General features: G+C 33.9%; 1 protein-coding gene across 1 annotated transcript in view; it reads right to left on the reverse strand.

Moving 5' to 3' along the window:
- Nucleotides 1-2,108: 2,108 nt before the first annotated feature.
- The window catches only part of LOC150096311 (zinc finger MYM-type protein 6-like), a 53,976-nt gene continuing 42,943 nt past the window's right edge, over nt 2,109-13,141 (reverse strand). Inside the window, exon 2 of the mRNA XM_090409030.1 lies at nt 2,109-2,218. Coding sequence (XP_090265156.1) covers nt 2,109-2,218 — 110 coding nt within the window. The remainder of the gene's footprint in view (nt 2,219-13,141) is intronic.

Genomic DNA, 13,141 nt, shown 5'->3' on the forward strand with positions numbered 1-13,141 from the left:
ATGACCTTTTTTTAAAGTTTGACCCCTGTTATTTTGTCTGGCTTTGTACAGAATGCTTCGCTTTGTCCATTTCGCTTCTATGTAACTTTCATCTTCGTTTGCCATTCAAGCATCACTTCCACATAAAAGATTTTTTTTATTTCTTATCTTGAGCTCTTTTATTTTCCGACTGTTGTGTTTCTAACAAAAAAAAAAAGTCATAAATGATTTCTCTTCTATGAGAAGTCATTTTCCATTTTTTCTTCTATGAGAAAATGAAGACTGATGTCTCCATTTTCGTGCACTGAGATTGTCGGAAAAGTGATATGCTCCGATTTAGTTCAATTTTTTAAATATCAGTTCCAACTTATGACATATTATAACACTTCACGCGTTAGTACTACAGATGCATAAGGGTTAGATAATCCTGTTCCCCTGCTTTAGAAATCAAAACACGAACATGAAACGTTTAGATGTTACTGATGATGTTAAATTGAATATGTATTATTATTAAACTTTAAGCGACTTTATTCTTTGCTGTAGTAGATTATGTATATTAATATATCAAAGGTGGGTGTATTTGAAATTATTTAAAAAATTATAATTTCTTAGAGTTATTTAAACTCTTTTTCATTTATTATATAAATTGTAGCGGAATTTTATTTATATAAATATATATAAAATATGAACAAACAGAAAGTTCTAAAAAATGCTTACTAAAGTGGGTGTTACTAGAATGACACAAAGCTGATGCACATTTTTATGAGTTGTTCTTTGTATGTACAGTAAACCCTCAAATTAACGGACTTCGGATTTAACGGACAAAATTTCGGTCCGTATGTCACATGTGAACATTAATAGCCTGTTAATTTTAAATGCTTTTACCAAGATTTGCTTATAATTAAATTAACAGGTTATTTTTTGTTATTAATATCCTGTTTTAACACATTTTGGCGAATAGGCCATCATATGTTGGAAAAATACTTTAGTAATTTAGCCGACATAAATGAGTCACCGCTCATAAAAAAAAGTTCGGAGAATGATTAGGACGTGATCACACCAATCACACTATAATTGCTTCTTTTGTCGCGTGGCGTGACTTTCTGCGGCAGTTTTATTACACATATTTTCGTAATTTTAGGGAGTTAATTATAAAAAAACAGCAGAATTCCAAAGTTCAAAAACAAAAACTTGATAGTTCTTTCAAAGCAGGATTACCTAAACCAAACGTCCCAACATCGAACATTAACTTCACATTAACTGATCTAAAAGTGTGTGTAAAACAATTTTTGTTATAAAAAAAATCAGCTAACGCCTTATTATTCCCGTATACGGGAGTAGGCGAGGCCATTTAGCCCTATCTAACTTTTTTGGAGACTGAGTGGGCAGTTCAATCTCCACTGGTACCAATCAGCGATAGATGGCCCAATGCTATCACTAATTAAGCGGTACGCAGTGAAGAGAGACGGCTCAAATGTGCCGCCATCTCGTGGTCCCTAACCCTAACACAATATATTTAATGTCTGAAAAAATGTGGGTTCTACGGTCAATTTTCTTGAGTTTACAGGACGAAAAACCCGAGTTTCCGGGAGGAAAAACCTGCTTGCCCGTGCCAGAGATCGACTAACTCGGGAACAGGTCGAAAAAAGGCTTAGAAAAATTTCCTCTAGTCGCCGACTAGACTCGAAACCAAGTCTTCCTTCGTGCGGCCAAGTGCGGTGGTGTGCAAACGCCACATCCACTGAGCTACACAGGCTCCGTTTTTTGTTATTACAGTGCTAATATTGATAAAATTGCAGTATAATGTTACAGATATTTTAATTTTAAAAAATTCGTGTTTTAACGGACTTTCGATTTAACGGACACCCCTTAGCCTCCATTAGTCCATTCAATCGAGGGTTTACTGTATTCTACTTCAGAGTAATGTATCGATTTGATTCAGCCTAGGTGAATCCGTTCCTGAAACATTAACTTTAAAACATTAATAACATTTAAATGCCAAATGAACTGATGAAACAGACGAATTTAAGTAATGTAGTACTGAAACCATATTACGCAACAGGAATCTCTGTCCTTTCATAGACTATGACTATTATTGAAATAAAAAAAAATAATAATTAATTAAACTGTTATTCTAACACTTCGTTGTTTGGCATACGATTTATCATATCAGACCCTCCTGTTATATTAAGACAACTGAAACTGAAGTAAGTAATGCCTTTGAATGTCGTTGTTAAATCTGAAAATTTAAAAAGATGCAAATAGAAATACTTCAGATACCTAATTTAACACCAAAAAAGAAAGAAAGAAAAAAGAAACTGAGAAAAAAAATTTAAATGCTAAGAAAAAAAATCATTTTTGCTTCCTACAGGAGATGTAAAATCATCACAGGGTTTTATGCCATCAGTTTGGACACCTCCAAAATTTACTAAAACTGTAGAACCAATATTTGTGACTACGTCTAATATTTGAAATTCCTAAATAACCGATATATTTAAGTCCCATTTTGATAAAACAATAAAATGGTATTGCACGTTTACTACATTGGGATTTCAGCAATTTTTTATTCAACTTTTTCCCCTTTGGTTTGGAAGGAATACGTTACATTCTCTGTAATGTGCGCTGTAGTAACTTCTGCGCATGCCCGACTCCCTCTCTAAACACTATCATACTTATCTCGATACTAAGCTCATGAACAATGTTATGATAAAGTTATTTATATTTTGTCTTTTGAAAATTTCATTTTATTAATCATAGGTTTATTTATCTATTTTTTGAGGGAAGAATTTTAATTTTCCTCGTTCTCCATTTTATTCAACATGAAGCCTGATTTTTGATGTTTATTGATGTGCCTGATATCGCATTATCTTTCACTAATCTAATATAAAAACTCATCATTTTGACATGCTATCATACTGTCTTACTATCACCGTAATAGGAAGTCTTTGTTAAAGGACATTAACACTTTTTGTCTTTGTTAAAGGAAGACAAAAAGTGCTAATCTCCCAGTTACGTTTTTAGTTTTTATTTTTAATTATTATATTTAGCTAAGAATTAAAACTTTAAAATTTCTAATAAAAATGTTTAAATTCAAATTCAAAATTTTTAAAACAGACAAAATTACTGTTGTTTTCCCTTTTTCGTTATCTGTCATTACCTCATTGTTATGAATCATTATTATTTAGCTTTTTTTTTTTTTTTTACCAAGAAATGCCTTTTAGGACTCGGCAGCTCTTTAAATAATACACCATTCAGGCAGAGTGCAAAGAGTAAACCTCGTTTGTTATCACTTTACTTACGTGAATAAAAATCCACGTATGGATTTTTATTCTTCTTTTCTAAAAGAATAAACTCATTGTCAGAAAGATATGAAAGTTTTATACTCAAACCCCCTCAGGAAATACAAAGTATCCGTGTGTTAAGGCTTAAGTGCTGGAAGAAACTCATGTTAGAATTTTAGTTGAGTGGAGTGAAAAATATCATTGAGAAAGGATTAAAGATAATATTTAATTCTTCCAATATGTCGCGTCAGTTACAGAGACATCTTCAGAGAATACAGTATGAGGCTTGTAACACACACACACACACACACATACACACAATGCCGCAAAAAATAAAGTGAAACACTGAACGAAAGAGTAATCCTAACTAGGTGGGGGCGCCCTCTATGGGCACCTGTTAGTAGCATAGAATATAAACTGGATTCTCGTAGTGTTAATGTTTCCCATATTTTGAGAAGTTTTATGAAACTGTATTTACTTAAATTAGGCTGATTTTTAAGAGCATCAACAGATTCTATAAACAGTCTTTCGTTTCCAAATTTACTGCGATGGAACATGATGGACTTTTATCAATTAATTCTGTGAACTGTATCCAAAACTTGGTCTGCAAGGCCACTATAATCATTACAGCAGATGTACTTCCATACAGATAATAGCTGATCTTCCTGTCTGTTCACAGTGGGCCAACGTACAGGAACTGTATAATACACTTGAAAATGGGAGAGGAGAGAGTTTATCTTTAAATTGTGCAAGTTCTTTAAGCTTTTGGATATATTTTCTGATGTGCCTCGGAAATAGGAGAGGGCGATAACATTACTAAAATATTTTTAAAGGAAAGGTCATCAATTTCGAAGAGGATCGATTATTTTTTGATGCTATGGGAACTGCTAGTCTGTTGGTCGAGTAGTTAGCCTACCCTGAACACAAGGTAGGAGATGAATTTCATAGCGCTGCATGTGACCATCGCCTACTTTATTTGAGGTCTGAAGCCGATTGAAAACTGTCCTTGTTTCGTCTCTAGAGCAAGGTGTCCGGACTATGTACAAATAAATACAAAACAGAAAAAAAACTTTATTCATTAGATAAGAAGGTGTAGTGTATGGGATGAAGTTCTGTTCCAAGACTCATTTAACAAAGGTTCTATTTGTTAGTGTTTCAATGAAACTATGCTGTTGAGAAGAGAGAAGATGCGAATGCTTCTGAATGTATGTAGCTGTGTGAGTGGATTTCCTGTATACTAAAAAAAGGACAGGTCACATTGACGTAACAGTGGAAAGAGTGTAATGTGTCTGGGCCATGAGACCAAATAGAAATCACATTATCTACACATCTTAACCAGATAGAAGGTTTGAGGAGCTGAGTCAATAGCTCAAAATGAAATCCATTCCAGAAATATCTGGAATGGATTTCAAAAGAAAAGAGAACTACGGCATCAAGCGAAAAACATTTCTTTAATCGTAATATGGTGAAATTTAAAGAAATGTTGATGAACAGTGAAGTAATGCTAATGCTCATTAAGATATCAGTATTACTAACAATTACATTCTCACTAGGATTTCTAAAATGGCTTTAGATTTTTGTATGATACGTTATCACTAGACAGACGGGCAATATATTTTGCTGTTTTAATAATTTATAGCAGGCGAATCAATAGCATCTACAATATTTCATGGGTGGAATTAGGACGGTAACTGAAGTGTTTAACTGTTTATTATTATTATTATTATTATTATTATTATTATTATTATTATTTTACTTTTCTGATGTCAGGAGGCCAGGAAGAAACTTTTTGGAGTAAGCTTTTCACTTTCTTGATTTGAGTGTGATAATAATCTAAAGGTCAGTATGTGGAGTAGTCTCTGAGAATGATATCCACTTTCTTATTAATATATTCACTGGCATTAAGGATAAAGGTAGTGCTTCTCTTGTCTGCTCTGCTGATAACTATGCTGTTAACTTTACGTAGTTCCCTGAGGACACTGAGTTAGCAGGATGATAGATTTCTTAAGGGAATGAAGATACCAGGAAGAAAACTTAACGACTTTAAGCCAAATGTTGTTAACTATCTCTGGAGCTAAGTTATGGATACCAAAATTGAAATTAAGTACAGTACAGGTACTTTTTAGGTGCAAAAAGACGGATTGTGGACGAGACCAAGAACGCTAACGGCAGATTTATTAAGAATGACGGCATGTTGATGACCTTTTTGACGACATGTTGCTGTATGAGAAAGTTGAACGTGAGGCATGGGTTTGAAATCCGAAAGCCTCTTCTACATTTTCTTATGTTTATTTTTTATTTTAAAGAATTATTTTTAAGCAGGGGCTTCTTAAATATTAAAGAGAATAGAACGAGGTTCAGGGTTGAAAATATCTGAGAGCACAGACTGTAATGAGCTTATGACTGTGTTGGTAGTAGCGAACTGTTCACGTACTTACACTTTATTGCATTTAAAATGTTTTTTTTTTCCTCTTGATATTAAAATTCTCTTTTCCTTTGCCATCCATTCCAGATATTTCTCCTGGAAGCATAAAATTTTGCCAATTTTCTTATGGAAGATTTTGAAAAATAAACTCTTGACTCAACCCCTTTCTATCTGGTCAAGATATCTGAATGATGTCTGTTTTATTTGGACTCATGGCCAAGACACATTACACTCTTTCCTATGTCAATTAATAGTCTTCACTCTAGAATCCAATTTACTATTAGAAAGAAAGCTAATAACAGTCTAGCCTTTCTAGATATTTTAGTTGCGCCTACCAAACGACAACCAGTCCGCTTCGGTATACAGGAAACCCACTCACACAGGTAAATACATTCATAAAATTTCCCCCCTTCTCAGCAATATGGTATCATTCAAATGCTAACTAATATAGCCTATAACCTTTGTTCCAGTGAGGACTCCTTCGCGGCAGAACTCAAATAATATACACCGCATTTTTTTTTATCTAAGGGCCTCAGTTTCCTCAGTATAAAAAATAATTAATCTCCTTCTCTAATCCACGACCTTCTCTTCAGAAAGATTTCAGTGATGCTTTCATCATCTCTTATGTTTCAGGCACATCAGAAAATATAGCCAGAATCTTAAAGAAATGCAGCCTTTGCACAAGTTACAAGTCCCAGTTAAAACCGACCACACTTATCCGCTCTATTAAAGACAAACTCCCTCCTCTCCACCTCTAAGTTTCAGGTGAATACAGAGTATAGAGTTCCTTGTTCTTGCAAATTGGTACTTCAAGAACACAGGAAGATCAGCTACTATCCGCATGCTAGAACATATACACGACATCTACATTCTTGAGTATTGTCAATCAGGACTTTGCAGACCATTCTTTGGAAACGGCCCATAGAATCAACTGGAAAAAGACCACAATGCTCCATCGCTGTAAATTTAGAAGGGAAAGATTGCGTTTAGAATCTTTATTTGAAAGTTACTAATTTTCAAAAGTATTGGTTATGAATTCTGTTTTTTTTTTTTTTTGGTTTTTTGATGTATCTCGAATGTTAATTTGTGAGTTAAGGGAGTCTACACGTTAGCACGGTTTTGCTAATATAAGTACTTTCTCTTCATTTCTACATAAAGCATTAACATGAGAAACAAGTCAGTGAATATTTCACCACAAAGTTGAGTAATGAAACTACATAGATCATAAAGGAATTATTAATTTCATAATTTTTAATGATATGCTACATATTAAAAAATGTAGGTATACAAAAAATTATAGGTGTATTATAAAAATATTAAAAAATAAAATTATTATTAAAATACTATTTTATAATCAAATACTGTTGTTACCAAAATTATAGAGAACAACTTTTAACTGAAACTTATAGCCATTAACTGGGAAGGAAGATTGTTGCCGTGATGGATCTGGCATACATTACTATAGAGAAAAAGTTTAATATCGTTAAAGCCTCCTTTCTCTGTGGTGAACAGTTTTTCAACAGTACAAAAATCATTCCTCTCTCTCTTTCCAGATTTTGTTATTATATCATTGTCAGAATTCTATCTTCTTTCCAGAATTCTATCTTCTTTCCATCTTATCCTTTCCAATAAAGGATAAGATAATTATCCTATTTCCATAATAGAATAGAATAATTATCCCAAGAATTAAAGCAAACCGAAAAATGTTTAACTAAACAAGTACAATATAATAATTCTTTCATAAGTAATGTCGAAATGAAGTTATTACAGACCACAGTTGCAATTTTGCAGGGTTTTTCACATATATATTTTAAAATGCTTATAAAACTTTAAATTATATTAAACTACATTATGAAAATTAGACGCTGTTTGCAAGAAAGTTGAAAATTTTCATGGAAACAATTATTAAAAATGTGACACCAATTCATAAATCTCATAAATATAAACTCTGTTGTGAGACCTGACCAGTATAATAAATGCTCCAAGTGGAGATTGGAAGTCAATCCCCTGAAAAGCTCAGCGGTTCTCTTCTCAAAAAGGCCAATGTCTCCTGCAGGAGATGTATTACCATTCAATACTAAAATTCCCTGGCAGAAAGAAACAAATTACCTGGGTGTGATTCTCGACAAAAAGTTATCTTTCAACCAATATATCAAGTCTGCATGTGCAAAAGCATCGAAAGCCATAGCTCAGATCTACCCGATAATTAATAGAAATAGCAAACTCAGCAACAGAATCAAATTGCAGCTATACCAGATGACGATTCGTCCTATAATCACCTATGCCTCTCCAGCCTGGAGCCACACCTCTAATACTAACATTATTAAGATACAGCGAGTGCAGAACAAGTGCTTGAGAATGATTTTGAACGCCCCATGGTATGTTAGAAACAGTCAACTCCACAGAGACACAAATATTCCCTATATTCTCTCTTGTCTACAATCCTTAGCTTCCAAATTTTTTCTAAAGACGTCCACGCATCCCAACGATTTGGTTCACCAAGCTGCAGCATACGAGCCAACGGACAAAAACTATATTTAAATATAGAAGACCAAAAACTATATTAGCCTCCTATAGCGATACATAATCTCCATGCCCATTCAGGGCGAGCAAACTGCTCGTAAATTTTACCCTCACTGTAACCACGACATTATAGCGGGGAATATGAAAAGCATTTTGCTTCACCCTTAAAGAATAAATGTCAATTGTCAATTGTCAATATAATAAATGCAATTTTAAGATTTCACTATTTTCCTTCCACCTGGAAACGTGATGACGTAATTACTAAACATAAGCCAGGCAAAGACCCACACCTACCGCAAAATTATCGTCCAATCAGTCTTATCTCAAATCTGGGTAAGGTTGCAGAGAAGGTCATCCTCTTACGACTCCAAACCTCAGTAAATGAACATCCTTCCTAAAGAACAGTTTGGTTTTCGGCAACACCATAGTACTACCAGCAAATACAGAGAAATTGTGGAATACATCACCACCAGCTGCAACTGATGCGAGTGTACAGGAGATGTTTTCCTAGACTTATCCAAAGCATTTGACAAAATCTGGCATTTTGGACTCCTGCATAAACTTATCTGAGCCGGTATCTCACTAAAATGGTTCACTTAATCCATTCATATCTTCAGAATAGATCAATGCAAGTAAAAATCAGCGGTTCTACATCCTTCCAGAGCCACATCTTTGCTGGAGTGCCGCAGGGATCTCTACTGGCTCCATTGCTGTTCTCTATATATGTCAGACATCCCACACAATCCGATAACTTCCATTTTGGCCCTGTATGCAGACAATACAGCAATACGAAACAGATCTCTCAAACCCCATTTCATTACCAGAAAGCTTCAAGAAAACATTCTAAAGCTGAAGGGTTTGTTCTCTAAGTGGAGATTGGAAGTCAACCCCCAGAAAAGCTCAGCTGTTCTTTTCTCAAAAAGGTCAATGTCTCCCCTGGCAGACAGAAACAAATTACCTGGGTGTGATTCTCGACAAAAAGCTATCTTTCAATCAGCACACTAAGTCTGCGTGCAGAAAGGCATCTAATACCATTGCTCAGATCTATCCGCTAATTAATAGAAATAGCAAGCTCAGCAACAGAATCAAATTGCAACTATATCAGATGATAATTCGTCCTATAATCACCTATGCCTCTCCGGCCTGGAGCCACACCTCTAATGCTAACATTATCAAAATACAGCGAGTGCAGAACAAGTGCTTGAGAATGATTCTGAACACCCCGTGGTATTTTAGAAACAATCAACTTCATAGAGACAGAAATATTCCCTATATTTTCTCTTTTCTGCAATCCCTAGCATCCAAGTTTTTCCTAAAAAAGTCCACACATCCCAACGATTTGGTTCAACAAGCTGCAGCATATGATCCAACGGACATATTCAAATATATAAGACCAAAAGCTATATTAGCCTCCTTTAGCGATGCATAATCTCCATGCCCATTCAGGGAGAGCAAACTGCTCATAAATTTTACCGTCACTGTAACCACAACAGATAGCGGGGAATATGAAAAGCATCTTGCTTCACCCCTAAAGTCATAAATGTCAAATGTCAATTTTTCCCACTAGCAAAGTAATAAATATTGCTTTTAACCAAAACGCTCTATGTTGTTAGAACACGAAATACTAAAAAGCACACAAAAATCACTTCAATAATCACTTACCATTATAAGTAAGTTTGGGAATTATATGCAATAATAAGCTAAAGAAACATCAGAAAAGATTTTGAAACCTGTTTGAAACTTGGAATATTTTTGAATGACAAAATAGGGATGGTAGAGTAAGTGAATGATGCAGTTTCTCTTCTTTGTTTTCATTTTTATGTATGCATAGCGAACGCCTCTGTGACCCAGTGGTGTTGTCTTCACATAGAAATCTGCAGTACCTTTTAACACGTATCATTAGATGCTAATGATATGAAGTGTGCCTCGTTTAACTCATTTTGTCGACATCAATAGCAGTGCATTGTTCAACTACTCGACGCCGTCTCCTTGTCATTCATTCCGAAGAACTCTCTCTCTCTCTTTGAAATATGAGCTTAAAACTCTTTCTTCGTGATCCTTATAAATCACTTTCCAGATGCAATAGCTATTTCTTCTTTTTTACAAAGGCTTAAGTTTCTTTTTACAGTGTCTTTTGCATGAGTTAATGGCGTTTTATTTTTCGGAAAAGAACAACACCATTACTAGTACCTTGAGTCATAAATATCGCATCTAAGTGGGAGTTACAAACACTTTTCTCTGTGACATCTCTCATGTTCGCTGAATGTGTTATTATTAACAAAGCAAACAACTCTACGCTAGCGCTACGCTAGAATAGATTGCAAACGCATCGGCGTTATTAACTATATTGGTAAGTTGTTTTAAACTGGAAGGTGATCACTTTGTAACAAAAGTTAATATGAAGAGTGATTTTTTTTTTGTCAGTTGAAAATGCTTCTGAAACTGAATATGAGAAAACATTCTTAATATTCTGTAATACGACATCTCATCTTCATAATTCTATTTAAAGTTGTAAAATAATACAAAGTAAAATAATATCACATCGTCAACACTGTTAATTTTTATCTTTAAAAAAATTATAAAAACGATATAGAAGAATCACTTATTTCTTGATGTATAACTAAAAATGTGCTTATTATTTTTTTATTTAACAGCAAAGAAAGAATTGATTCTTATGTTGAAAATGAACAGAACACCTTCCCACAAAAATCGAAGTTACTGTCGAACACACGTGGTAGTACTTACCATATAATTATTCATTAGTTCGTAAAACTCATTGCTGATGTAGGTGTAACAGCAGTATGATTAACACTTTTCCTACATCATCAAAATGCTGTTAGTTTTCAATCCTAATTCAAAGTCGTATCGTAACCGTTAGCGTTTGACCTGCAACATCTGATACAGTTATCTTAACATTCATAACTCCATTGAACAGTGTTTGATTGAATATTATGTTTTCCAAAATTTATTCTAAATTCTATTAGACGAGTTTTGAGATATTAATATTACTTTACATTTATTGTTCCTATTGAAAATATATTTCAATAATATATTATTGAAAATATATTAGGACTACGTTAACTAGAACAAGAAACATTACTGTTGCATAGGGTCTTAACGCATTTTAGACTCCCCGTTGTCTGAGAAATTTCTTCATTGTTACGTAGGAAACAACGATGGAAAAAATTTATGAGCATTTAACTCCCCCTAACATCGAAGTTATATGGGATTGAAAGAGAAGTTATATGGGATATTGGTGTCTGCTGAATCTGAACATTTCTGACGAATCGTGTAGCATTTAGTATCATTCGCGAACATTTGTTTTACACTTATTGCAATTCAAGTATATTAACTTTGGGGATATAACTCCAAGCTGGAGAGGCATATGTAATGATAGGACGAATTGGCATCTCATAGAGTAGCAGTTTGTTCCGTCTGTTTAATTTTCTGTGTCTATTAATCAAGGGGTAGAGTTGAGCAATAGCTTTAGATACTTTTGCCCAGTGTTCGTAACGTGGTAGTTGAAGCACAATCTTCAGTCTAGTAGTATTAAGAGGTATTTTGGCTCATGAAATTTTGGTATCAAATAGAACGATGTACCCATTTGGGAGATGCTAATCTTCTAGTGAAGAGTATGGCTACACTTTTTTGAGGGTTTACTTGCAGTTTCCAGTCTGAGAACCATTTTTCTAGCTTAAACCGCGCTACTCGCCAAGACATCTATACACGTCAAGGTTATCATGGATGCGAAGTGCATATTAAAATTGTAATACCATTCATATTATATTGAAATATATGTTGGATACGAAGCGTATGACGATGCGTATTTGATCCATAATGGCAGTGAAGGTGGTTAAAATGCTATCTTCAAGTTTTTTTGGTTAAATTTTCCGATTCTGTTTTCAATCTACATGGCGTATGCGGGTTATCTGCCATGTAGATTGAAAACAGAATCGGGGCCAGTAAGGATCCTTGTGGTACTCCAGCCAAAATTCGACGTTAAGTTGATACTGTTCCATTTATCTTGACCTGCATCTTTCTGTTTATGAGATACAGTTTGATTAATTGTATAATCTTCAATGGCATGTTACAAACGTGTCGGGATAGTTCATCACCGACAATTCATCCTGGAAAATTGATCGCCGACAATTCATCGCGGAGACTATTCATCGCTGGAAATTTAATCGTGAGGAAAATTCATTGCACATAAATTCATCGCGGATATATGTGAATAAAAACATTTTCCCATATAAGAAAAATGTTGAAGACTATTTCTTTTAAAAAATATTTTTCAAAAATTTTATTCTGATATTGCTTTTGTATGATGACACTGTTTTTTAAAACATTCATTTTATCAATATCATATCATTTAATGATTTATATTTATCAGGAAATAATATAAATGAGAAAATATGCAAACTTTTCTCATTTGTAATAATCACAATTTAATTTGAGTATTGTACCAGATAACTTTTAAAATATTAAAAATTATCTGGTACAATTACTTGGGAAAAATAAAGTAAATTCAAGCAAAAAGAAGGTGAACACATGTTACCTAGCAGTATTTGTTTGTGTGAACTATCAAAGACGAAATACAATTTTAATTCTATTATTATGTTTCGAAAGATACTGTAGGGAAAGTACCGCTACTTCAAAATTGCCGCATAATATCAAAATTAGCAGAAAATATGTACATAACAGTTGTCTTCAAAATAGCCGTTCATTTCAATATGTAATGAGCGATTCCAGGAAACCAAGAAAGTTGAAGTGCAAAGAACTACAGATTGCCTTATACATATTATACATTATGTGATATGATTCAAGATTTTCGTACGATTATCTATAAAATATCGTAAAATAGCGAACCATTACGCAATCTGTGAAGTAACCTTCGGCTAAGATTATGAATAAAGAAAACAATTTGTAACAGATG

This window comes from Typopeltis vanoorti, chromosome 19 (assembly GCF_054136105.1).
Source record: "Typopeltis vanoorti isolate ZY-2024b chromosome 19, IOZ_Tvanoo_1.0, whole genome shotgun sequence".
NCBI classification, from domain to species: Eukaryota; Metazoa; Arthropoda; class Arachnida; order Uropygi; family Thelyphonidae; genus Typopeltis; species Typopeltis vanoorti.